At 47.0% G+C, this 27144-nt stretch overlaps 1 protein-coding gene across 1 annotated transcript in view; it reads right to left on the bottom strand.

The window, feature by feature from the left end:
* LOC126523919 (uncharacterized) overlaps window positions 1–27144 on the bottom strand; it is a 359924-nt gene that overhangs the window by 98514 nt on the left and 234266 nt on the right. Inside the window, exons 14-15 of the mRNA XM_050172335.2 lie at window positions 25617–25816; window positions 5409–5522 (exon numbers count right to left, since the gene is read on the bottom strand). Coding sequence (XP_050028292.2) covers window positions 5409–5522; window positions 25617–25816 — 314 coding nt within the window. The remainder of the gene's footprint in view (window positions 1–5408; window positions 5523–25616; window positions 25817–27144) is intronic.

The raw sequence follows: 27144 nt of genomic DNA, 5'->3' as shown, positions 1-27144 counted from the left end.
TGACACATTCTTTATCAGATTTTATACAGTAAAAACTCGTTAAACCGTACCCGCTTAAACAGTAGTTTCGTTTTAAAAGTAGTGAAGTCAAATCCCCGACTCAGTGGCCATTGAACATAATGTGTTTTGTATCCGCATAAACCGTACCAGCTTATTGCGTACGCACCGGTTAAAACGTAGAGTTTCAACTTTTCGTCGCGCAAACACGGCGGTGCATTGTGTCCATCGGGTGGCCCGGCAGAACAACAAGCCTCAGAGATCGGAAAAACTGCCTCCAAGCGCCCTATGCGTTTGCGCGTAAAGCCACATCAACATCAGCATCATTTTGACGCCGTGCCAGAGAGCGTTATGGCATCATGCAAGCGAAGACTCACGTCATGCTGAAGCTCTGATAAAGAAGACGCCGGGTGCTCAGCATAGAAGAAAAATTAGACATCGTCCGTGCTATCGAACATGACACAAAGAAGTCGGCGCTGGCACGCGACAAGGATCTGCTGTTGACTACGGTGTATGGCATTTGGAATGCGAAGAAGTTGCTCAGCAGCGCTGCTACAACCACGAAGACATGTCGGCTACGAGGTTCGACTTTTCGCCATCGTTGCCTCTGTTCTTGCCGAAGGGTCGCCTAGTGACAGTGACAACACAGAAAGGACGACACGGAAAGCGACAGCACGGGCGATTCAGGCCCGACAGTGGCAGAAGCTACGCTATAAGTCAGCCTAATGAATGCCATCGTCGCGACGAGAACAGGGGCGCGATAACGTAACTCTATTCCAAATGAAAAGTATTCCAAACTCCGGCACTCAGCAATGAAAATGCGCCCCCAGGACTTCTGCAGCACTACTGCACGCATGCAGGGAGAAAACGTAACGCTAACGAGGAATCTGCCATGCGAGTGTTTGCCGAGAAGAGGGGGCTGGCTGAAAAGCTGGCATGCAGCTTCAGTAAGTTTGAGGCCGCTGTCGTCGTGCTAGGCTGCCGCGGTATCAAACGAAAATAACACTTTTGTCGCGCGAAGTGAATAAATACTGCATGTTTTTTTCCCCTGTCATCGCAGTCTCTCTGAGTTCCGTTTTCAACAGGTAAGTGGGCGATCTCATGCTATTTCAGTCAAACAGTACTATCGTGTAGTACATAATTTTTCCGAGCTCCGGCCAAATACGGTTTAACGAGGTTTCACTGTATATCGAACTATTTCGCAATCACTGCGCTGTTCGATATATCGAGGTTCGACTGTACATGAACCAGTTCTTGCAATCCCAAACTTTTGTGAATACAATAGAACCCCGGTTATATGTCCCCCATGTTTTGCGAAGACCCGGGTTTTACGACGGATTAGTGCAGTCCCGGCGAAGTCCCCATAAAAGCAATGCATTAAAAACCCCGGTTATCCGACACAATTTTACGCCTGACCCGCATTATACGACAACCTTCGCCAAGCGCGAGACGGAACGGCGGATGAAAGGAAAGTGCCGCAGGTCTCTTTCCTCGCGCCATCTCTCCGCATGCGGCGAACTTGACACCGTTCGAGCGGTTCACTCTGGCGCAGCTTTCTTCCCTGCCTCATCTCATCGTTCATTTCTCTCTCCCCCACCAGCAGCCACCCGCGACGCTTGCTGTGCTGAAACAGCGCCTTTTCTTCTCCACAACCACTTTCTCCCTCTCTTTACGGCGGCGTCGCCTCTCAGCACATTGGGGAAGCGTTTCTCTCCTTCCGGTTTCCCAGCAGCAGATCCCCGACAAGGTAGTGCGGAGAGGCTTAGGTTTATCGCACGTGTTCTTCGTCGTAATCCTAGCGACCAGCGTTCAGCGAAGGTTTTGAATTGTGTGGAGCAACGCGACGCATGATGTCCCGAAAGCGGACAGTTCTGTCACTCGGCAATAAGCTGAATATTATAGAGGAAGCGGAAAAGCAGCATGGAGCACAATCGCTAACTCGTTCAAGCACTGTGGCTTTAAGCGAGAGACTGCCTCCTCTGCTGGGGATGCAACAACCTTGTTGCCGTTCGAGGTCGATGCAGGCTTCGCCGACAACAATTTCGAGGGTTTAAACCTCACCACGACCATCGCCGAGTATGTGGAGGCCGAAAACAATGTTGCAATCTGCAGCGAGGTGTCGCTGGATGACACCATCGAGGAGGCTTTGCCTAGTGCCGACACCGCTGCGACATCGGACAACGACAACGCCACAGATGCCATGCCTCTGCCTACAACGTTCGCCGAGGTGCTATGGCACATAGACAGCATCCGGAACTTCATCTGTTCATGCGATGCCGGAGAGGACCTCCTTTTGGACGTTGCCCAACTCGAGCGAAAGCTCGTGGTTCACGGATCAAACAAGGTCCAAAGAAACTTACCGCCTTTTTTAATGTTCGCGCCGTCTGGCGGGAATTGCGGCAGTGGGCAGTGGAATGCCGTAAAAGTTCGTTTGAATAAAGCATGACTAGTACCTGTACTGCAGCATTAATTGTTATCGCGTTTGCTTTTTTGTTAACTTGAGTTTCCAAGCCCTGCAGAGTATGTTAGTAGTTTACATTGAGGTTTCTCATAAATCCGTCATGCGAAATAAGTCGTATAATTTATGTTTGGATTTTACGAATGCGCGCTAAATGAATGGCACTAATGAACCCTGGGCAAAGTGGCGTGAAAAAGCTGCAGCAGGTAGTAAAAAAATTGAGAAAGGAAAAAAGATAGAAAAAGGACCATCACTGCCACCTTTCCCCATTGTGTGTGATTCTTTTCACTGCGAGCATCAGTCAGCGCTCAGCATTCCTCCTTGCCCCCTGCAGTTGCATACGAATGAATGCAGCAAGCCCACGAACGCAGCACAGTTGCAGGAAATCTGGACATACAGTGCAGTCCACTTATAACGATATCGAGAAAGACGAAAAATATGATCGTTATAACCGATGATCGCTATATCTGAACTGCAGTTATAAAAAATGTTACAAAAAATAAAAAACGCGGAACATACCTTTGCAGCTCCAAACTCGAATTCACTACTTGCTCTAAAGAATAGATGATGTAGAAAGTAGGCTGTGAAAGACAAACTTTATTTCTAGGGCCAATGACCTTGTCAAGCGTTAGGCGTGCCGAAATAGTCCGAAATCTGTACTTGCTTTTGCGGCAGATTCAGCTTCACAACCACGGCGCGCATGGATTCCAGCTGCTGCGCGAACACTGGCGGTAATCCTTTAGCATGCATAAAATCAATTAAGGAGTCGATCGACGACAGTGCACTTTGCGTGGACATCGTGGTCGGGGTCAAGGAGCCACTGTCAATCTTGTTGTCACTGTCGCTGCTGTCGTCGCCACCGTCGCACAACTTTGCCGTCTGTCGAGACAGCACATCTTCGGCGATCGCCTCGTCGATGACCTCATCGCAGAACGAGGCAGCATTGTCTGCAGTCAAAAACTCCATCGACGCACCACCTGTGTCACCAGTAGGAACGAGCTCCCAGAGCTCGGTTATGTCAGCGGCTTCCACCGTGTTGGTCTCAGTGGGTTGGGGAAGTTCGTCCTGCCGCACAAAGCCCGCCTTTTTGAAGCAGTTGTATATGGTAGACTGCGTTACTTCATACCATGCACCGTAAACGAAGCGCACGGCTTTCAAAAGACTGATCTTCAGGTCAGGGGGCCCGTCTACATGACCCGACATGCCAAGAGCTGCGCAGTCAATGGCTAGAATTAGCCAGTCCAGCATGCGCCGCCGATACAGGACTTTAAAGTTGGCGATCACGCCGGCGTCCAACGGCTGAAGGCCTGCCGTAGTATTCGGAGGCAGAAAGATCAATTCGACAGATGTTAGCTTCGGGTTAACGCTGTGTGCGCTACAGTTGTCAAGTAGCAACACTACTTTTCTTCCTTGGCCTTCAATTAAACTGTCGAACTCGAGCAGCCATTCTTCGAACAGGTCGCGGGTCATCCACGCCTTCTTGTTGCTGCGATAGCGGACCGGGATGTGCTGATTCTTAAAGCATGTTGGCTTCTTTGATCGCCCGATCATGAAAGGCTTGAGACAATGGCTCCTGTCCATGCTAACGCACAGCAACACGGTCACCTTAAGTTTCGAGTGCTTCCCGCCGGGGCATCGATCTGCTTTAAGAGCGCGAGTCTTCGACGGCAACATTTGAAAAAACAAAGCAGTTTCATCGCAATTATATATGTCCTTCTCCGCGTAGCGCTCCAGCACGCTGGGCAGCTTTGTCTGCAGCCACTGCTGCTTTGCCTCTGTGTCCAAAGATGCCGCTTCCCCTACCACGTTTTTGTAAACGATTCCGTGCCGCTCTTTAAAGTGCTGAGCTTCCCCCAGGCTCAAAATTTGGCCGTCCCAGAAGAAAAGCGAAGTTTTTCGCTTTGGTGGCAAGTATTGGCCCACTAATAGCCACATTATGCGCACGGTTTGTGATGAACCACTGGTAAAGTGCCTCTTCACTATCGGCGTACAAAGGGTCTCTAACCCTTTTCCGCTGATCGGCATGGCCGCTGATAGCTCCTGCCTTCACAATCGCGGTGCTCTCGGTTTTCAAGATGGTTGATATCGTCGACTGGGCGACCTCATACTTCTTCACGAGGGCGCTCACCTTGAAGCCACATCGAGAGTCCTGCAAAATATCTATCTTCGTGTCAAGCGACACTGCTTTATGCTTTGTCAGCGCCATCTTTGAACTGGGTTGTACCGTTGGTTGCACGCTGCTTTGGTGGCGTCAGCCTTCTATCGTAAGAGAGAGAGACTGGGTGCGGCACGGGCACCACCGCGCCGCTTTGTTTGTCACTTTTTTTTTTCTTTCTCACTCTTTCGGAGCGACTGTGGCCAACGCGCATGAAGCAGCTAGCACCATCTTGTGGCGCGCTGCGCCTACTCAAGTACTCTCCGGTGCGCGGGCAGCGCGGGACGCACAACGTGGTAATGGTGGCATATACGAACTTACGGAGGTAAACATCGCCTCGTCTCGACATCGTTCGTTTCAGGGAACCACGCAACGCAAATGTTACGATTATTTTGCACAAGAAAAGCCATCTGGACGGCAATATTTTGATCGTTATATCCAATATGCGGTGAATAACCTATCGTTATAAACTGTTTTTTTCCCCATAGACCTAATGCATAAAATGACACTCTCATATCGACCCATCGTTATAACCGATATATCGTTATATGTGGTATCGTTATAAGTGGACTGCACTGTACTTGTTTGCGCAGAGTCATTGGCTTGTGAAAAAAAAGAATTTTGAGCATTTCTACTGAGGACGATAAATTTTTTTTTCCACATTCTCAGATGATAAATAAGCCTATATCTGCTATAAACTTCAAACAGTCTTTTTTTTTTTTTTAAATCCCAACTGCGCACAAGTTTTTAGCGAGAGGTGCTTCATCATCATCCCAGGGTGAGAAGTGAGAGAGTTACCTGCAGCTGCTTGACCAGAGGGCTGTCGAACAGGGCTTGCCTCGCTTGTAGTCGCCACATGTGTGTTAGCAAGATGGCGCCCATGGCCCCAGAACAAAGGCATGCTGGCAACGTCTGCATGAGAGCATGTCACGATTATTAACAGAGTGCCACAACTGCCTTGCAACAACTGGCTGATCCACCTTTACTGTTGGGAGAGGAACTCCTTCCAAGAATTGACCGCCTGAAAAGACCACTGCATAAACTATATGCAGACCTGGGATGCTGCTGAAGCAACAAATAAATTAAAGTTTTCTAGGGATGTGCGAATATTAGAAATTTCTGATACGAATTTAATAGGTTTGTACTAAATTAAAGAATTCACTATCCAAAGTTGTCAAGTATTTGTTTCGTTCAATAGCCATAAGGGACAACAGTGCTTGCACTCTACATGCGAGAAATACAAATGGAGACTCATCTGAATTGTTCTGGATAAGCAACACTGCAGTTCTTGCACAGTACAAAAATGAAGGAGGTCACTTATGCACAACTGTTACCAGTCGAGTAAGCATGTCTCGCCTATGAATTCACTGCTTCGATTAAGATAAAGCAATTAATCATTTGGCCAATCTCGCATTGTTAGGCCCCTTGAAAAGATGAATCTTTCAATGAGCACTACATTGTAATACATGCAACTGGGATGCACTGTTCATTTCAGAGCGCAGCTCTTAGGCGCCCATTCCTGGGGCGAGCGTCAGTGTCGGCGATGTCCTTCGAAACCGAGCAAACGAGCACAGCAAAGGATGAAAGTTAATGCGGAGTGCAACGGGAGATGAGAAAGATGGCAATAGCGAAGAGAGCGTGAGGAGGCAAACTGGAGGAGAGGGTATGGCGAAAGCATGAGAAGCGTAGTGCCATGCAAGATGGGCTTTGCAGTGACAATGGCTACAAGATGGCGCCAGAGTAGCATGCGTCGTCTGTATGGAAACAAAGCGCTGCATGAGCGGAGGTCTGTCTGCGGCGGCTGCTGTGAATCATGCCCACACATCATCCACATACTGCCTTTTGCGATCTCCCGATTAGTGAGGAAGTTACACCACACTTCGCACTGCTTGCAATGTGCAGTATAAGACATTGTACGCGCCAGCCAATATACCGCGAAATGAAAACATGTTTAGAGCTGCATTCAAATTTCACATTAGGGAATCGTAATTGTTGGAGAATGTTTTTTTTTTTTTTTTTTTTTTTTAAGACCGACTTTCATTGTGATCATGGATCACAGCTTGTGTACATGTATCATATAATGTAAACAAGTTTTTTGTTCCCAAAAGGACTTCACGAAACGTTTCACTTGGCTTTTTAAAATTGGGAATATTCAATATTCGATTCAATATCCAATAGTTGTCTTTCTTGCATATTCATATTGTGATTCGATTCGAAAATCTATAAATTTCGACTTTTTCGTCCGCAGTCAGTACCGATCCCAATAAAAGCAAACGCAGGAAAGAGGGAGCCTTGCGACTTCACTAAAAAAAAATTTAATTATGGGGTTTTACGTGCCAAAACCACTTTCTGATTATGAGGCACGCCGTAGTGGAGGACTCCGGAAATTTCGACCACCTGGGGTTCTTTAACGTGCATCTAAATCTAAGCACACGGGTGTTTTTCGCATTTCGCCCCTATCGAAATGCGGCCACCGTGGCCGAGAGCGACTTCACTGCCGAAGATGGCCGTCTCCATGTGCATGCCTGCAGTAGCTGTGCAACATTAAACTTCATTGACATCCAACACTGATTGCCATTTTCAATTTGCCCATTGCTTCCACGGCAAGTTAGGTTTACTATGCCAAACCAGCTTATACAATGTTATTTCTCCAAACCAGAACTGAACCGGCACAAAATGAGACTCCATTGAACCCAAACTTAACCGGTATTTTTTTCAGTTCGGCACCCTGAAGGTAATACAGTCGAATCTCAATAATTCGAACTTGATGGAACTAAAAAATTTGTTAGAATTTATAGAAGTTCGAATTAAAAGGAGGATTTGTCCTTGAAGTACTCATGCACCATAGCACGATGTAGAACGGTGGTGTTGTGAAATATCGAGGTGCGCAAGCACACAGCAAACGAGGACCACAAAACTGCCTACCCCGTTCAATGCTTACTTCCCCCCGTGATAATGGCAGAAAATGAAACTTCAGGGAGCGGGCTAAGCCGACACCGGGCTGGCATGGAGATGGGTGCACGCAGAGACCATCGAAGGTGAGGGAGTTAAGCGGGAGTTTAGAGGCAGGGTGCAGGGTTTAGGGCAGGGAGCACAGTTGCGAGGAGGGACGTGAGGGAAGCGGATTTGCTTTCCACGAGCTTGATGGATGGCGCTGATTACCTCTGCCACCTAAGCCCCCTTAGTGCCACCCAAGACTGCCATGGCGGAGTTGGCGAGGCCAGACTGGGCCTCCGCCGGTCTTTCCCTCTGCATGCTCACGTGCTTTTTCCTTCGCCTGCTGACAGATCGGTGCTGCATTTAAGTTCTTCGTCCTGCGTTCTTAACGTGTCATGTCTTATGAAGATTACAAAGTGGTTGCAACTGATCATAATCATGTTGGTGTGTGCCCTTCTGTTGCGGTGTCGCCACCTGCAAAAGATAAGGAGAACGATGACACACAGCACGTGCAACGCTATGAGCCGCCAACCCACCTAGCCTCTGCTCCCAACGCAGATTGTGCTCAAGATATGGCTGCACAACCACGTGCAGCCACCACATGCGCAGTTGCAGCCGGAGTATAGTGCCGCCACTCTCTTTCTGCCTTCCTCCCAATGCCTCGCAACAATGGGTGCCTCGCGCACGACAATGTACAGCGCACTTCATTGTCGCTGCGTCTCTTTCCCGTGGGGAGGGCATACAGCGTAGGGCGTGCGGCGACAGTGTTATCGCCCTTCGATTTTAAATAAAATCTCGCTTTTCCTCTATGGTAGGGTCAGAGCAATACTGGTCAGGGGCGGCACCGCTTGATTTGGCGCGCTCCTGAGAGCAGTGTCGGCGCGCAGTATGTTCAAATTACCGTTGCAAATGCTTGCACATTCGAATTACCGGGCATTTTGGCCCGTTGGAATATACATAACTTTGACAGGAGCACAGCGTCAGTTCAAATAACCTGGAAGTTCGAATTAAGCATGTTCAAATTGACAAGATTCGACTGTACTACTTTGTGGCCCAATATTCGTTCCTTGATATCAGTGTTCAACACATCATCCCTTTACTCACAAAAACGAGTAAAGTGTGAACATGTGTATGTGTAGGTTTCATAATCTGAACAATAATGTGGAGATAATTGTAGTCTGGTGGCTCCCCATGAAGTTGATAACTATACCTTTGCCACTTCTGCTTTTCACGCCGTGGGGAGCTTCTGGAGGTAGGGCTTGGCATATCAACGGTTCTGTGGCAGTTCTTTGCTGATGAAAGCACGATTTTAACCAATCATGTGAAGGCTAGCGAATGGTTCACTTTCAGAACCATTATGAAATCGCACTGCAGAATAGTCCCCGAAGGGCCGTGTTCTCGGTTAATGTCGTCGATACAATCACTTACGTGAGATTCCATGTGACTCAGCACTGGAAGTGTCAGTGTCTACAGGCAAAGCACTTCCCGCACAGTGACAAGCATGCTTTCTTGACACTGTTCCGGAAACACTGTTCCAGGAGGACTGCTGCTCGTAGATTCCGACTTGCTTGGTGCCAAGTCACATGAAAGTCATCGTATCCCTATGAGTGATTGACCGAGAATACTGTTCCGGAATGCCTGCCTCCTGAGACGCTTATTTCGAACTGTGAGTGAGAAAATATTTGCTTCGCTGTATTTGATACTGTATTAATTATTGCAATTTTGGTTTCATTATAGCCATAGGTTAGCCCATTGAAATAAAGTGGGGCCAATCAAACTTTAATGTAATTAGCATTCGTTGCCTACTTCAGCCATTTTGAGTCTATGTATCTATCCATCTACCTAGCCTATTACGCCAATCAAGTTGTCTACCTATCCATCTACCTAACCTATTACGCCAATCAAGTTGTCTACCAGCTTGGGCCACTAGGTATGTGCTCGTAGTCATGTTGTCATCATGGTCATTCTATTGTCCTCATTCCAGATGCGTCACCTGACTCTCATCATGCTATCGTAGTCGCACCTTTCACACCGACCAAGTGAACCAAGTTATCTAATAGCTTTGGCCACTATGTAACTGCTTGTGATTGTTATGCCGTCGTAATCATTGCACCTTCTTCATTCCAGCTTTGTCCTTCGACCCTCATCATGTTGCTGTTGTCACGCCATCACCGTCATACGGTCGTCATGCACTCATTGTTGCACCACCATCGTGACACTGCTGTGGCCGTTCCATCATCGTCACTCTAGCTTTGTCATCCAACTGTCATCATGCCTTTGACACCAATCCAGTGAGCCAAGTTGTCTAATAGCAAGGCCACTAGGTACGTGCTCGTGATTGATGCTGTCATGGTCCCTGCATCGTCATCATCCCTGTAGCAAGTATGTGACGCCCCCTCGGGCATAATCTTGGTTTGCCCGCCAAGCTCGGTGGCCTGCTAAAGCTCGGCAGGCAACATTGCTCACCGCACCACAATAACCACCGACGAGCATGGCTGCACGGCCAGAAGTCCTCCCTTGTTCGCGACCCGGGGTGGATCGTGACAATCCCAGCTTTGTTTTTTTTTTTTTATTCGACTTTCATCATGTCGTCGTCATCGAATATTCGAATTCATATCATCGTTGTGATGCCATCATGGTAGCTCCAGCTTCACCATCCCATCCTCGTCATGCTGTCACCGTTGCACCATCGTCATCATACATTCGTTGTCATATATTATTCTGGTTGTTCTATGACCATTGCTCCAGCTTCATCCTGCCGTCGTCATCAAGCCATCGTCACCATACAGTCATCGTCATACAGTTGTCGTCCCAGCATCGTCGTCGTGCATCGTCTTCATACAGTCATCATCATACATTTCTTGCAATACCGTCATTGTGGTTGCTCCAACATTGCGATTCTATCTTCGTCATCCAACTCTCTTCAGGCTATTGTCATCACTCAGTCAATGTCACACAACTTTTGCGATGCAGTCATCATCATACTGCCTTCATTGTTCCATAAGCATTCCCTCGTCATTCAATCGTTGTCACTGCAAAATTGTAATATTGTTACGGGGATGTTGCGAGTATACAAAAAGTATATTTACAATATATATACAGGATGACTCAGAACAGCTAAGATGGCTGACCATCAATAACACGCAGCAGCCAGCGTCTCCGATCTTCTTCTTCCTCTCTCTTCTCTCATCCGTCCGGAACAATATAGTAGTTCCCATGTGATCATGCTCATTGCCTATCTTGGCAAGTGTGTGTGACAGCAACGTGAGCTGATACCAGAAAACAGGGTACGCATATATACCAAAAGCAGCGCAAGATTCAGAATTACCACCACAAATTCTAAATAAACCTGCCTTCAGCAACACATGTCGCTACAGTGCTTTAATGTGCATTATCGTTGACAGTCATCATGGGATGGGCTTCGGTGAAATTTTTTTATTTACTCCGTAATAATGAATAATCTGTTGTATCCATGTTTGTTATATCGAGATTCAACTGTATGCACAAAAGCCAAAATCACGAAGGAGTTCCAATAACCCAGTTTGCCACCTTAGTGAAGTTTTCAAATTTCCACGAGATTCTGGTGAGTAAATGAACTTCTGGCATTTCACGCACCAGAAATACAATCTGATATGAGACCCAGCATAGTGCAGTGGGCACCACCACCACTAATTTTGTCTTTGTGGGGTTTTGTAGCATGCATCTAAATTTCATGGTACATTTGACTAGGTTCCTATGACACTCCAATTCAGTTTGGAGCAATGCAGAGCCCTTTGAAGATTGGAGCCAGGGAGAGCCTACCTCAGCCAAATCTGCCAGATGCTCCCAGAGCAACTGAAGTAGCCAGATGATCAAGTTATGACTAAGTTTGACAACTTATATCTTTTCAAAATAGCCTAAAACGACTTATAACTTACGACAGGCTATGAACGTACGGAATTGATTCCATGTGCTGTACTTTACCATGAAAGTTGCCGTTAAATAGCTAATTATGCCCTAAACAAAGAACATGGTGCTTTGGGTGTCATAAAAAAATAATTCCTACAGAAAAGAAAAATTGAATTTTTTAAATGAGTTGTACAAATTTCATTCAAATTGTAAAAAAAAAGAAATATACGTAGATCCCACGAACTGTAGGAATCGAAGATGTGCAAACCATTTTGCAGGTAGCTGGTTATGGCATCAACCCTGCGGGGGCATGTCTCGACCAGCTCTTTGACTTTCTTGATCATTTTGAGCAGGCGCTCATTGTGGAGCTAGGACAAGCTCAAGACGAGACATAGGGTAGGCTTGCCTAGCTGCTTGATCATTGCAAACACGTTACCCTTTTTCTGCACCTAGTAGTACCCCAGTAGTACCGCAGTTCGAGCTGCTCAAGTGAGCTGCTCAAGCTGCTCTGAGGAAGTCAATGTCCATGATGACGCACTTCTCGACGAAGCTGCCACCTTCCAAGAGCTTCTTTGTGAGCATCAGGAGCCAGTTGGTATGGACGAAGTGGGAAACTTGCTTTTGAATCGCTATTCATGCACAGACAACCACTACCTAGCGTTCCGTATCTGACATGCCCAGATTTATTTACAAGCTCCACCTGATTCGGCAGAGGTAATATGCGAGAATCAGAGGCGAGAGTTGACGACAATGGCACAACTGCGTCGGCAACACGCACATGAGCATATACCCAGTGGGGTCAACTTGGTAGGCACTGCCAGGCCCCCGGTGTCGGAAGCTACATAGATACACTTAAAACGCCTGAAGTTGGCAAAGAATGCTTTGCATTAAAATAATAAAGTTCTTTTAAGTGCCTCGTCCTTCGATAAAGAGTCCCTGACAAGGTCTGGACAAATTTTGTAGATGCGTAGGGTACAGCAACAATAATACAGTTAAACCTCAATATAACGAAGTTCGTAAAATCAGCAATTTACTTTGTTAATCTAACTTTCATTGTATTGAAATTCAAGCTTTTATGCGAATAATTAACAGTCGCCGATCTATCTGTCTTACATGGAAAGGGGCCACAGAATTTTCCGAATTATCGGGCAATCGAAAAAAAGCAAATTTAAATGAGAAGGCAATAAATTTTGATGAATTTGGGAGTCGGCGACAAATGATACGGTTTCCTGCCACATCGATATCTTCAAGACATAGGCGGTATGATTAAGCGAAGCGAGGCATGCTTTCGCCTGCACTCCGCCCATGCGGCTGATAGCGTCGCCCGCAGTGGGATGACACTATCATGAAAAGCACCGGTAGCAGGGAGCGAATGCTTCATCTGCCTCTCGCTCCAACGGGTCACCAATACTTGAGATTATGCAATCTTCAATACTGTGGGGTCTCACCCGTACTCTTGGGACAAAGGAACAATGGAGTGGCGCAAACAAACACAAGGGCATTTACTCATCTTTCATACACTAATGCCTGCTAGCCAAATTACTATCCACAGAACATGTCAATGGGTACACAACAAATCGAGGAAGTCCAACTCACCACAACTGGATAGTGAGCGAATATGTCTGCCTCCATGCTGGACACCAATACCTAGTCGTATGCATGTACGGTCAGATAGGAATATGTTATACAGTCGACCCTGGATATATCGAACTCGAAGGGGATCACGAAATAGTTCAATATATAGATAATTTGAAATATAAAAGATGCAAGTCAAAAGCTTCTTCAACAACTCCACACATCTCAAGGCAGTTTCCCGATGTCGTGACTAACGGGAACTTACCGATCTGTGCCTCCAAGGCGCGTAAAGAAACAAAAACTCAGCGCGATGACCAGAGCACTTTATTTCGAAAGAAAAAAATCTGTGACCTTTGCTTGCTTTTTCTTCTATGCTATCAAGTTCATTAAGCTGTCCTCAAGCTTGTTGACAGTGTCCAAATGAGAAAGGCCAGCTCCTTCCATCGCACCACAACAGCGGTGAATGACGCTGAAAGCTGATGCAAGTTCAGCTGCACTGCATGGTGGTTGGTCCTCTTCGTCGGAACCTTCGCTGCTGCTCGTGTCTGCGTCCTCGTCACCCATAATGTCAGCCACAATCTCCGCATCAGCGCAATCCGCTACAGCTTGCACACCGCCATCAGCGCTGAAGAAATTGTGTGCTGTAACGCCGCCTGGGATGGCGCCTGGGAATGCCGAGAGCTCGCGAAATTCGCTGTCCAGACATCCAGCGTCATCGTCTTCACTGTCAAGACATCCGTCGTCTGCAGCTACCACAAAGCCTGCTTTGCGGAAGCAGTTCACAATTGTGCTTTTCTTCACATCGTTCCAAGCACCAGCCAGCATTTGAATGGCTCCAATGGCTCCACCTTGAGTTCGATTCCTAATCGAAGGTTGATTAGGAGCCTCTGCACCAGTCGTCGTTCTGTACCCAACCTTAAGCGCTTTCACAATGCCTTGGTCGAGAGGCTGAAGTTTCGCCATTGTGTTTGGCGGCAGAAACTTGAGGGTGATCTGCTTTGATGGGCAGGCGACATGATGGGCCGAACAATTGTCAAGAAGAAGACAAACTTTGCGGCCAGACTTCTCCAGTTCGGCATCCCACGCCTGTAGACACTCAATGGAAAAATCGCGTGTCATATTGGACGCGTATCGAACCAGGAGGCCTTTCGCGTTCTTAAAGCAGCGTGGCGACCTGCTCTTTCCGATAACAAACGGCCGCAGTTTGCATGACCCATCCATATTTGCAGCAAGCAAAATCGATACACGCACTTTGCTGTTCTTTCCACCATGGCATGTAGTGCCCTTCAGATGCAGAGTATTGTTTGGCAGCATTTGCCAAAACAGTGCCGTCTCATCTGCGTTGAATATGTGCGACGGCGAAAAGCAGTTGGAAATATTTGGCCACTCTTCAGACAACCACTTCTCTATGTGACTTGAGCTAGTCGCTTCGCTTTCATCCAAAAGGGTCTTTCCGACGATGCTGTAGCGACTCTTAAATTGCTGCTGCCAACCAGTGCTACCAGTGAAGCTTTCTTCTCCGAAGGCCACAGCAAACCATTTGGCCTTCTCCATGAGCATTGGGCCGTCAACAGGTATGTTCTTGGCACATGTCTCCAAATACCAGGCGTACAATGCCTTCTTGACCTTGGCAAAGGTTGCGATGCGCAAACGACATGCTCAAGGGCGACTGGACTGCACTGCGTTCAGCTTAGCATCGGCTTTGTTCTTGAGGATTGTACTCGGGATCATACTCGGGCGTCGTACTCACGGCGACTGACGACTTTTTCTCACCAGCCTCCACCCGTCGAATGATGTCCGCCTTTGTTGAATATCTTAATTCTTGCGTTTTTTCGCGGCCATGGCTCCAGAACCCGTGCCAAAAGCGGAAAGAAAAAAGCACTGCACCACATGAGTCTCAAGCCTTTGCGTTGGCCTCGTGAATAAAAGGAACAAGGCGAATCAAAAGACGCACCGCTTCGCGTCTCCGCACTAGTACCACAAGCCCAAGCTGCACTGATCTCGTTCGTCTCGCTGCACCAACGGTGTCAGCCAACCAAAACACAGGAAGCGGGCGCCTGCGGTCAGCGTGGTTTCTCCCTCCCGCTTCCCTTTCACACCCAATCGCACCCCAAGTGCTCCTCTTCATGTGCCTTTTACCCACACGCCCCTTTCTCAGAGTGCGAGGCGGCGCGCGTGAGATCGCGGGAACATCGCGAGAGCTTCGTGAGCAGAAGCGCACTTGCAGGGGTGGAGTATGGTGGGAGAAGCGCACTTGCCAGGGCGCAGCTCAGCACGGAGTTCGATACATCGATATGCCGGTGCACGGGAGTTCTATATACGCGAACAATAGCGCAATACTTTTGCATTGGATTCCCAAGGGGATTTTTCAACTGTTTGATATAGGCAATAATTCGACACATCCGGCTTCAATATGTCCGGGATTGACTGTATTTCGAATTATCAATATATTGAACTATTTAACAATCCCCTTTGATATATCTGGGGATCAACTCTCGCTCTGTCTGCATGCATGCATGTGTGCCTCCTTATGCAGTAAAGATTCTGCTGAGTGTAATGCTCTCTCCTATTGCCCTTCTTTTTTTTTTTTTCCTCAATGTAGTGCTGCTTCCTGTCACATCTGCTACAGTAAAACCTCCGTGGTACGAATCTCAAGGGGTCACGTAAAATATTCCTATAACCCGAAAATCGTGTCACCAAAAAGAAACTAAATCAGCTTGTTAAAGAGCCAGGAACTCATTTCTAGAAATTAGAAATTTCTAGAAATTTGCGTTACTAGAAAAGTCAATCCATTTAAATTCTCTTTTTCTCTGGGTTCAGGACTAATTACAGAAGTAAACGAATATAAGTATCTTGGTCTGAAACTAACAAGCAACTTAAGCTGGAAAACATACATTTCTAATACTTGCTCCTCTGCCTTACATAAACTCTGCTTGTTGAGCCAGAAACTGAAAGATACACCAATCCAGGTTAAAAGACTAGCATATGAAACCTTTATAAGGCCTAAATTAGAATATGCGTGCATTGTCTGGGACCTACATACTACTACTAACATAAAAGCACTTTAAAAAATACAAAAGAAAGCCGTTCAATTTTTTTCGCAGTACAGTCAAACTGTTTCCGTCTCTGCATTAATGCAATCGAATTTAATCCGAACCCATCGGTCCTGCTGCCAATTTTTTCGTTTGAAGTTTTTATATTTGTTAATTAACCAGAAACTTGAACTAAATTCCTCACTGTACATAGCATTATCGATAACTAGACAAACCTGACATTCCCACCACCTTTCTCTTGCCCCGTACTTTGCTAGCACTAATTTATTTCAGCATTCTTTCTTTCCCCAGACAATCACTGATTGGAGCTGCTTGCCGGCTGACTGTGTGGATTGTATTGATCTTATAAGTGACAATGTTGTTTAATTAGTATTGTTAAGATTGTATTAGTTAAGATTGTTAATTAGTACTGTATTTCCCACTGCTCGTAATTGTTCGAATTTTGATGTTACAATTTAACATTGTTATGTTTTTGTATTCCACTCCTGCTTGGGCCTCATGGCCTGCAGTATGTCATAAATAAATAAATAAATAAATAAAGATGATCACGATGAAAGAAGTCTCGGATGTCCTTCTGGGTTTTCTTCTCCGCCAAGTCGACCAGCAGTGAATCATGGAAGTTGTGAAACTGTGCCGATGTGTTTTCCCAAACACTCCCGGTTGCAACGGCATGCCTCAGAATGTCGAGGGCGTGCGCAGTTTGCAGCCGTCCACTGTTACTGATCCCTAGTGCTGCCGCAGCGGTCAACATCATTACTCGGAATTTCAGGTTGCGATGTCACATTTTCGCTCACCATCTCTTCCGACTGTACGCAGCCCACAGGTCACAAGGTAATCATCCACGGCAATGAAGTCATTGGCGGAACACTCTACGCCAAGCTGGTCCCAGTCCTATGTACCAACCAACTCCTGCGAGGTGGCAACTGTAAAGCCGCATTTTGCAAAGCAATCTGTGATGGGTGTTGCCAAGACATGTTTCGACGCCACAGCAACAAAATGCAGGCCATCCAAGAGGCTAACTTGAAGGTTGTCACCTTTTCGTTTGATTTTACGTAGGAGACTCAGCAGGAAAAGTCCTTTGAAACATTGATTGACATTTCTAACAGCGGGAGCTTGATGTGCGCGAGTTCGTGTAACATACTTCAAGAAAAAAACAGCGCTACAAGGACGCGGTAGTAAAAGAACATGTACGACAGACAGGCGCTAATATTTCTAATAATGCTGGCATCAAGTGGCTGCAAGTGGCTTGTGGTATTTACAGGAAGAAATACCAACTTCACATTCTGCAGTGTCACTTGCTTTCAGTCGGTGGTGCATTGATCGAGACACAGGACGATCTTCCTGTTCGCACTAGACATCTTGCGATCCAAGTAGGTCCCACATGAACATTGCCGACATCATCTAAGCCTTCTTGTTAGCCTTGTAAGCACAAGGTAGACAACCAGCATGCTTGAAGGAATAAGGTTTCTGACACTGGCCTATAACAGTTAGTGGCATTTTCTTCAAGCCATCGGCATTGCAGCAGAAAAAAAACTGTCACTTGCTGCTGCTTTCCTGGCCGCCTTGGCAGCCATCGCCGTTGAAGCAGAGGCTCTTCTCAGGCTGGAGATTATAAAAACGACTGGCCACATCGACCCTGAAAAACTGCAAGCTCCATAGCCTGCAATGAGCAATGGCAGCATGCTTCTCATCCAGTTGCTAACGACTGACTCGTCAACCTCCTTTCCTTCACCACTGACAATTTCGTAGGCAAGCCCATGCCCAGCCTTGAAACGGCGAATCCAGTCACCTGGCCTGGAAATCGTCCATGCCGAGCAATAATGCAATGTTGGAGGCCTTTTTGCGAAGAACCGTGCCATCAGCATTCACCCCAGCAGCAGTAACCTCTCTAAACCAGAGACATCTTCTATCTTCTAAAGAAAAAATGTCGCAAACAAACAGGAACGAGATAGAAGAACACAGACGAGCGCAGTCCTCTACAGTAACATAATGCGCAGTCTTCGCACTGGAGTGTTGCACATTTTGGATGATGTCATGCTGACCAACAACAGCACACAAGGTCGACGTTTCCTTCTTGGGGTCGTCATCAACCTTTTTCCCAATCTCCAGCTTCTCCTTAAACGAAATTGCTTTTCGCTTCCTGGACATGTCGAGCGACTTGTAGCAAACGCATCTGTTAGAGTGACTATGCAAACTTAACAAAACTGGCTTTGCGAGAACATTGGATACAGCACAGCACGACCCTCACGAGTGGCAAGACGTGGAAGAGACTGCTAGTGCTGAACCGTTTCCACTCAGTACAGTGCATGCAGTTGCCGCAATGTTATTGGCTGTCTTCTGCTGGACTCCCCATGGGCTGCGAACATGAAAATGGTCCGCCTGCCGACCCGGCTATGCGTGCTTGGTGTAGCCTCCTTGCCACTTTGCTGACAACGGTCGCAGTGGGCACGGACCGCTCATTCGTATCCCCCAAACCAGCGCGAGGGAGTGCTCGGGACATCTGAAATGTGGCTCATAACATACAGTGTGCTTCAACCCGGGAATTGCTATTGCATACTATTGCTATTGCAATTGCTGTGCCACCGGATAAAGGTGCCACCGGTCCAAGATCATCCTGCAGCCAGTACCTATGAAGTTCAATACAATGCACTTGAGGGGACCGCGGTAAATCATTTGTTATTCTGCAAAGTCGTTATAGTGAAAGCTCTAAAATTAGCGATTCCACCCATCAAGCAATCAGTTCATTCGCACTATATAAGCTATCCCTAACAATGTCACTGTTGGCTCTCAGCCCACACTGTTGCTGTTTTCTAGAGCATCCTCCGCCATGCACCACTGAAGCATGGTACAATAAGAGTGACAAGTGCAAAACAGATGCTGACGCCAAGCAAGCTACAGACAAACAGGCAGCTTCATGTCGCCTCCAAAGTGCAATGTTTCTTGCTGTCTATTTGTTGTTCGCATTCCTTGCCATGGACACCAAAACTGGCTCACTCAAGACAGACACCTGAACTATGCCAAAGCGCAAGCACACGTAAACGACACCGGCCAGAAAGTGCAAAGTGCAACCGTGTGGCATCCCCACGAGTACAGAGGTTACATTTCTCCGTGCGTGTAGCTAGTACGGCTGCAGAGAGAAGCGTGAGAGAAAGATGAGTGCACAGAAATAAGGGTGAAAGAAGGAAGAGACGCGCCCCCATTGCCAAGTGACACTTGCCTGGACAGAGCATGCACTCGCAAAACCTGATGCGCCTTCGCCTCCACAATAGATTTTAAAAAAAGTTCTCGCCCACATTTTTTCTCTTGGGTGCCATGTCAGGTATTTCGAACCCATGCACCGCAGCATCCACTCTCTATGCCTTGTTTGTTAGCCTACCGTTTCGGCTGCCATGAATGATATGCAGAAATCTAAGAATCGCCAGATTTCAGAATATTGGTTTGTAGTACTGAGGCATTTTTAACATGACAAGGAAACTGAATAACGCTTGTTATTCTGAAAAGGTCAGTATTCTGAAGTTCGTAGCACTGAAATATTTTTACATTGCAACTATAAGAATTCAGCAGGGGATTGCAGAAAATCTCATTAATCTGAAAAGTTCCTTAATGCAGTGTTCGTAGTAACGAAGTTTGACTGCAATCCTAAACTACCGTTGTGACCGCCACTGTTGAATGCACACATACTTCTGAAAACGCACCAACGTTCATGGTGCAGCAGCTGCTCATTCTTGCATCCTAGTGTAGTTAAAGCTGGTAATGCTATAAATGGCTTCAACTGTACTTCTTTCTGTCTAATCCTTAAACCCTCGCAATAATTAGGAAAAATTGTACCAAATTTCCTCTTTTTTTCTTTTTTAGGCCATGAAAACAGCCTGAAACAAAGCCATGCCAATCTGGTCCTGAAAATATGTTACTGTACTTACTCCAATCTAACGTGCACTTTTTTTCCAATAAAATGGGTCCAGAAATTGCGTGCGATTTAGAATCCAGTACAATTCTAAATCTGTGTTGCCATATCTGCAGTGGCATTTCAAAATGGCCGCCTCGTACGTGCTTCAGTCTAGTTGTTGTAGCTTTCTCCATGTGCTGATCTTCCAGTTTCCTGAGTTTGCTCTATCAGCATGGAAGTGCCGACTACAAAGGCACGCATAGGTCACCATGATGCCACAATTAAAAGGAAAGTGATCATCGAGTGAGACGTGTTCATGTTTGCTTGCGCGTGCCTGACACCATGCTTGTTAATTAAGTTAGTGAGCAAATGTTTACAAGATTATACGGCCAATAAAAGTACTATTCTTACTTTGTATAGCTGTCTACTACCGCAACATTTTTTTATTCATTGCGACATTAGTGCATTGGAATAAATCTGTTTTTCCAAATGAGATAAAATTGTATTTCCTTATGAAAGAATGAGGTGCACAGTACCCTAAAGGACTTTTTTTATGTCATGGTAAACACGTGTGTGTTGCACTCGAGGCTTTTTTTCTTTCATTTTTCTCTTTGTCATTGTTCATTTTTTTAGTCTTGCAAAACAGGTGCATGTTATAACGAAAGGAGAGTTAGAATCGAGTAAATACTGTACTTGATTCTTGATCAGGGTGTCTACCAATCAGGAAAACAGGGAATTCTAAGGGATTTTTAATGGTCTGGAAATACTCAGAAAACTCAGGGGATTTGTGCTTCTATCAGGGAAAATTAGTTGTAATTTTATTGAAAGGGAACGAAAGTCACAGTAATGCTGGCTCGCGTAACAGAGAGGGATTGTAATGAATCCGCTTTTGACGCTGTGTCGTCAGCTGGAGGAGTTAACAGTGTGGGAGATACGGGAGTTCTCTCCTCCGTACTCTTGGGTCAAAGGAACGACAACACACAGTAGTGCAAACAGTCACAAGGGCATTTATTGCACCTTTCATGGATCAATGCCTGCTAGCCGAGTTCATATCCCCAAAACATGCCGATAGGCGCGCGACAAATCTAGAAGTCCGACTCACCGCGTCCTCGCGAGCGAATATGTTCGCTCCATGCTGGATCCCAACGCCTGGTCGTTCGCGTGTACAGTCACGCCAACGGTGTCCAAGGCGGCCACGCGAGACGGTCTCGCAGAACCATGGATTGGCGCGCGCGTGCGGTACGTCCGGCGCTGTTCGCCGACCCGCCGGGAAAGAGGCAGCCCCTTGTCCCTCGGCGCCCGAGTAACCCCGCCGCGGTGCGACGGTCGCGCCATCTCTCGCACCGCGCTTGTACCACTCCGAGCGCCGCGGGCGCCAGGCCACGCGAGCCGTGCGGGAAAACAGCATATCAGGGGATGCGCTATGCGGGAAAACATCAGGGGACGCGCGAGAGTCGCGCATCCCCACATCCCCCCAACCTTAAATCACTACATATTCCGGCGAAACATTTCACACAGTCTAACATCAACACGTGCTTCGCGAACAAGGTGGTACATGCAACAGTGGCCGCGCCGGGGAAATGTCCACACGCTGTCCATAACATGCGAGCCGACTGTCCTTGGAGTACACCGCTGGCGTCCGCCTGTCACAGCAGCAGCTTTGCAGACTCGACGGCATCATTCCAGGCCAGGACTCCGAAGACGACGACGCAGTAGTCGGTACGAGCAAGCGTCGCTCGCGCCGACGCGCCCTGCTGGCAAGAGCCGCCGTAGCTGTTGGTGACCGCTGGCTCCTTTGTCCGCCGCCGAGGGTTGTGAGTTGGATGCAGGAGGCCGCCGAAGTCGCTGCGCCGAACTGGCCACAGCATCACCATCGCCCGGGGTGACTCGATCGTACTCCGGGCAGCAGCGCAGACCATGTGCAGGTGACAGCAAGCCAGGGGTGACTCCAATCACGCTGCGTACACTCAAAACACTCGGCAAACACTAAAGTAGTGCAAGGGAGAGGAATTCTGCATGCGCATCGCCCACGTGGTACGATGTTCAACTCGGCTAGCAAAAGATCGGGCAGCTACTTAGATGCTAAGTTCACGTGAACGAAGCTCGCTTCCTTGAGCCGAACGAGTAATTTCAATTCGTGCGAGGCTAAATAGAATGAGGGAAGCAAATTGCAACGCCTCAACGCCACGGTCCACCAGGTTGTGTCCCTCCACGTGCGACAGGCAGCTTCGTAAAGCCTTAGGCCTAAATCGTCGCTACTCTGACAACAACCGGCATCCAAAAACAACACCCAAAATGGGCGCAAAACAGGCAGCCGCGAGGAGACGTTAGCTCTGTTCGGTGGTCCTACTCCGCTCGGTGCACACAGCATCCGAGTTGACGGCGCCCACCGTCCCAGGCGGTGTCGGAGCGCCCAGTGCCAGGCCGCAATACCAGTCAGCCCGTCGTGGCACCCGTGGCCCGCGGCCACCCGGCTCCCAGAGCCGCGACTTCATCCGAGTCAAAGAGATAGAAGAAGCTATTTACATAAGAAATTCGGACCACCCACGAGGCTTCCGTACTCACTCGCTTCAGGCTTGCCACTGCTCCGCGGGCGCTCAGCCTCGCTCTCCCAGGATGCAGACCACGTGGCTCTCGTACCGACGAATGTCATAAAAAAAAAACACTTGCGAAAAGGCTTAGCATGCTGATAAGTTCAAACACACTACAGCCACCGTCGCCTCGCTCAAGAAAGCACGCCGCCGACGCTAGCGATCAAAATCCACGCTAGGCCTACGCTTCGGTTCAAACAAAGGTCTTGAACGAAGCAACACTTAAAATTATCGTCCGATGCCCCAAGAGGTCCACGTTGGGCAGCCAGATGTGGGAGATACGGGAGTTCTCTCCTCCGTACTCTTGGGACAAAGGAACGACAACACACAGTAGTGCAAACAGTCACAAGGGCATTTATTGCACCTTTCATGGATCAATGCCTGCTAGCCGAGTTCATATCCCCAAAACATGCCGATAGGCGCGCGACAAATCTAGAAGTCCGACTCACCGCGTCCTCGCGAGCGAATATGTTCGCTCCATGCTGGATCCCAACGCCTGGTCGTTCGCGTGTACAGTCACGCCAACGGTGTCCAAGGCGGCCACGCGAGACGGTCTCGCAGAACCATGGATTGGCGCGCGCGTGCGGTACGTCCGGCGCTGTTCGCCGACCCGCCGGGAAAGAGGCAGCCCCTTGTCCCTCGGCGCCCGAGTAACCCCGCCGCGGTGCGACGGTCGCGCCATCTCTCGCACCGCGCTTGTACCACTCCGAGCGCCGCGGGCGCCAGGCCACGCGAGCCGTGCGGGAAAACAACATATCAGGGGATGCGCTATGTGGGAAAACATCAGGGGACGCGCGAGAGTCGCGCATCCCCACAACAGTCAATGGTCGACTTTCCGGACTCCCGACGGCTCCGCGGCACTATCACCTACCCCATAGAGTCAATGTCTAAGAACGTCTGAAATTTCGGACACAAGAGCCCTTCACCGTCCGATTTTCCGGACTTTTTGCCATGACCGCAGGTCAGAAACGGCATTAATCAAAGCCACCACTGCCGCCGTTTTGATTACCTTGCCACCGTGGCAAACACTAGGCCTAGCTGCTTCGACGTTCGTTATAAAGCTTCTTGCCGTTCGGCGCCGTGTTTTTCATTGAAAGAATTCCCCGCTATAAGCAGTGGCACTGACTCCATCCTTGTGGTCCTTGCGATTGGCTGAAACTATGGCGCGTGCATAATGCCGGTTCACAAAAGTCAGCTTTGCCTCAATACAAAAGTGCTACGCGGTGAAGCAAACAAGCATGTGAAGGGGCAATTGTCACGGAACACAGTATCTATTCCTTAATTATACACGTCTCCATCCACCATCTCCTGTCGCAGTACAGGCACCGATATGCCTAATAAGCATCATGGTAGGCCTTTTCGGATGTGCCTGTGGCGATTTGAGCTTTTAATGGCAGTAAAAGACATGCATTCATTTTTACCGACTGCCAGATTTTACGGACGTTTTCGCGGCCCTTAGGGAGTCCGAAAAATCTAATGTTGACTGTACAGCTGATGAAGAGGATGCTTTGAATGGTCCGTGGGGCGAAAGCGCGGTAGAAGGAAGACGAGAAAGAAAAGGACCTACACATTGAGGAATGAACGGGAAAGGAAGCCTGCCGCTGCTTTTTTCAAGGAGCTTGAGCTCAAAAACAAAGTGTTGGCTGACACTGGAATGCAGGTGTTCCTCATCCAAACCTTATTTGAAATAAACTCACTAAAGCAGTGAAATGCAACACTGAGGTGTTGTGCGCGGGCTGAGAGTATGTCAGGAGAGTTGAGGTTGACACACCAGCTGTTGAGAATCTCATTTGTGACAAAGTTCGGGTCTCACACCAATGAGCTTGCTATAAATTGATAAAAGTAGCTCATATCACCTTCAGTCACAGCGTGCACATTTGTAGACGCGACCTAGTTATGCCATTTCTATGCAGTGGTAGCAAGGAATAGAGCATGAACATTAAGCTTATGGCAAATTGAACGTTTTGTTAACCTAAATTACTTCCATTTTGCTTCTGAGTGATGTGTATCATTACAGAGTATCACTTTGGTGAACACACTACCTTGTTTTATGTGACGCTTGATGTGGGGCATGTCGGTAGCAACATTGAAATATATAAATTTTTTTTCTTTCTTGAAATGCTTAAGGCTAATGAATAACTAGTGCATGTAATGCGAGCGGGGGATTTAATCCTTTTTATGAAGAAGCGTAGCATGACTGACATTACAATATTCAAATATATAGTTACTCTGTAATTATACTGACTCATCATAAAATGCTCAAAGAGTCATTCTATCACCTTGATTTGCTTTCGGCGGAGCCTCAAGCACCACCTATGATTCACACATATGTATCGACAGTCGATCATAATTCGTGACTGAATTGGATATTCGAAAACATTTGTTTATGTATGCATCTAGTTTTTATTCGTATATGAGAATCTTCCACTCGATTTGCAATGAGCTTTACCTTTTTTTTTTTTTCAAAGTTATTTTGTTCGCTGTGCATTTTACTTACCCATTGAGTCAGATTTTTTGAAATATTAAATAAATGATACTCTTCATTATTCAAACTGGATTAAGTCATTTTTTAGCATGCTTACTAGAGAGTGGCAGCATCGGGCGACATAGTTTCAGCCTTTATTGACGTAAAACAAAGTTCTGTGTCACACAAGAGGAACCCTGGAAAACTCGGGGAATTTGGAAATGTCAACTTGGTAGACACCCTGTTGATACTTGATTACATGCTTTCACACACTTCTACCACCCTATAATGTGGAAAATTGAACCCAAAGCCAATGATCGACTGCAACTCCTCTTTGGCAATAACAATACAAGCTCCCATGGCAAGTGCTGTTTGGGATTGTGGGTTAAAGGTTAAAATGTTAGGATGCTCGTCCCCTCTACTTGTTTTTGTGCACTTCATTCATAACGATGAGATTTTCTTGGCATTTGAATACTGTCTAAGTGGGTACCTTTCCGAAATTTACCTCATGCATTCGAGATGAGGTGAACTCACAACTCTCAAGTGTTCAGCTTTTTCAACAAGCATCATAGTGCCCATTCAATGTGACAAACAACTGAACGTTTTTCCTACCTCAGCGGAGTCAACAAATGCCAGGCCCTGTTTGATCAGTGTGTCCAATGTGGCCTCCCAGGCAGTCTCGACAACAGTCGCTGGTGTCTTGCGCTCGCTGCCTGTGTCCGTGGCATCAGAGTCCGTGCGGGGAACGGCGGTAGTCCGACGGTAAAGGTCAGCATCCAGAACAGCCCTCCAGGGGTAAGGGTCCTGCCAAACTGCAGCACCAAAATATTCAGCCAACAGGACTTGCAAGGTCCAGCTTCGTTAGCCTTCTCCATGCTTTAGCTGTACGTGCTAAACTAATAAGGCAAATAAGACACCACAAAATGTGCAGCTTCTCTCAAGTGGCTACACCAACCCATACACTGAGTGTAACATGCGAGTGCAGTTGTACAGGGCTGTACAACTCTCAAACAGCCAGGCAACATGAAAGAAACACCTGACCGCTCTTGCAGTGATTCCTCATTAACAATGCTTTGTCACAACAATCAGCTTTTAAGTTAAGTTTGCCAATAGTCCCTTCAAGTTTTTATTTTGTTTTAAAGTGCCAAAGTAACGCATTTGCAAATGGTAAACCTTTGCACATAACTTGATATTGGAACAAAAAATTATTTTCTTCGTTCTATTTTAGCGGTGCACAAGAATGTCATAGTATAGTGCACACTGCAGCTTTACTAGAAGCTTGCATCCAGGTTTTGATGAAAGCCACCTGTAAATAAGTGAAATAAAGCATCAGTAATTAAGTGAGTGACATATGCAGCCTTTCACTGCAACCAGCAATCACATTTTCCAGATAAAAGTGGTCAAGTCACACATTCTCAGAGGAATGAGCTTGCATAGCTAAAGCGCTTACTTGAGTACGAACTGAAACAATTTTACGCTCAATTCGCACATGAATTGTTACCATGACAATAGCCTGTCTGCTTGGGTAGGAACAGCGCCGACGCCGACCAAGGTGCAGAAAGGAGATTTAAAGAATTCTTCGACCTTGAAGGGACAACACTCAAAAAATTTAGACGGCATTCTTTTCAAAATAGTAGGCGCATTATTAGAAGAGAAAATGAAGCTCAAAGTTTCCCTTTTTAAATTTCACATCAAATCCCCAACGCTCGTACGTCACTGTGACGTCACAGATTCTAAGGCATTTTTTTGTATTTAGGCCATGTTGGCTCAGCAAAAGTTTCCAAAACTCGCCATGTCCATTCTTTAGCTCCTTCAGAAATCAATGTAGTCTATATTCCTCGATAAAACATAAACTAGGCCCTATAGAAGGCGCTGTCATAACTAATAACATTGTGGAAATGAGCTGGTGTGGGAACTGCATGGTGGCATTGCCATCCATCCTCTGTTATTACGCTTTTTCTGGCTTACCAAGCATCTTGTCATGGTAAAAGTGGTGTTTTTGATAGAGTAGAAGAGTAATTGACTGATACAGAAGAAATTCTTTTTTTTTTTTCTTTAGTGTCTACTTAAAGAATAAGGGTGTGCGAATGCCAAATACTAGACTTCGAATCGAATCAAATATTGTATCTCAGAAAAGTGT

Source organism: Dermacentor andersoni, chromosome 6 (assembly GCF_023375885.2).
Source record: "Dermacentor andersoni chromosome 6, qqDerAnde1_hic_scaffold, whole genome shotgun sequence".
Classification (NCBI taxonomy): domain Eukaryota; kingdom Metazoa; phylum Arthropoda; class Arachnida; order Ixodida; family Ixodidae; genus Dermacentor; species Dermacentor andersoni.
Note: the sequence above shows the minus strand (reverse complement) of the source record. Positions and strands in the feature narration are given on the sequence as shown.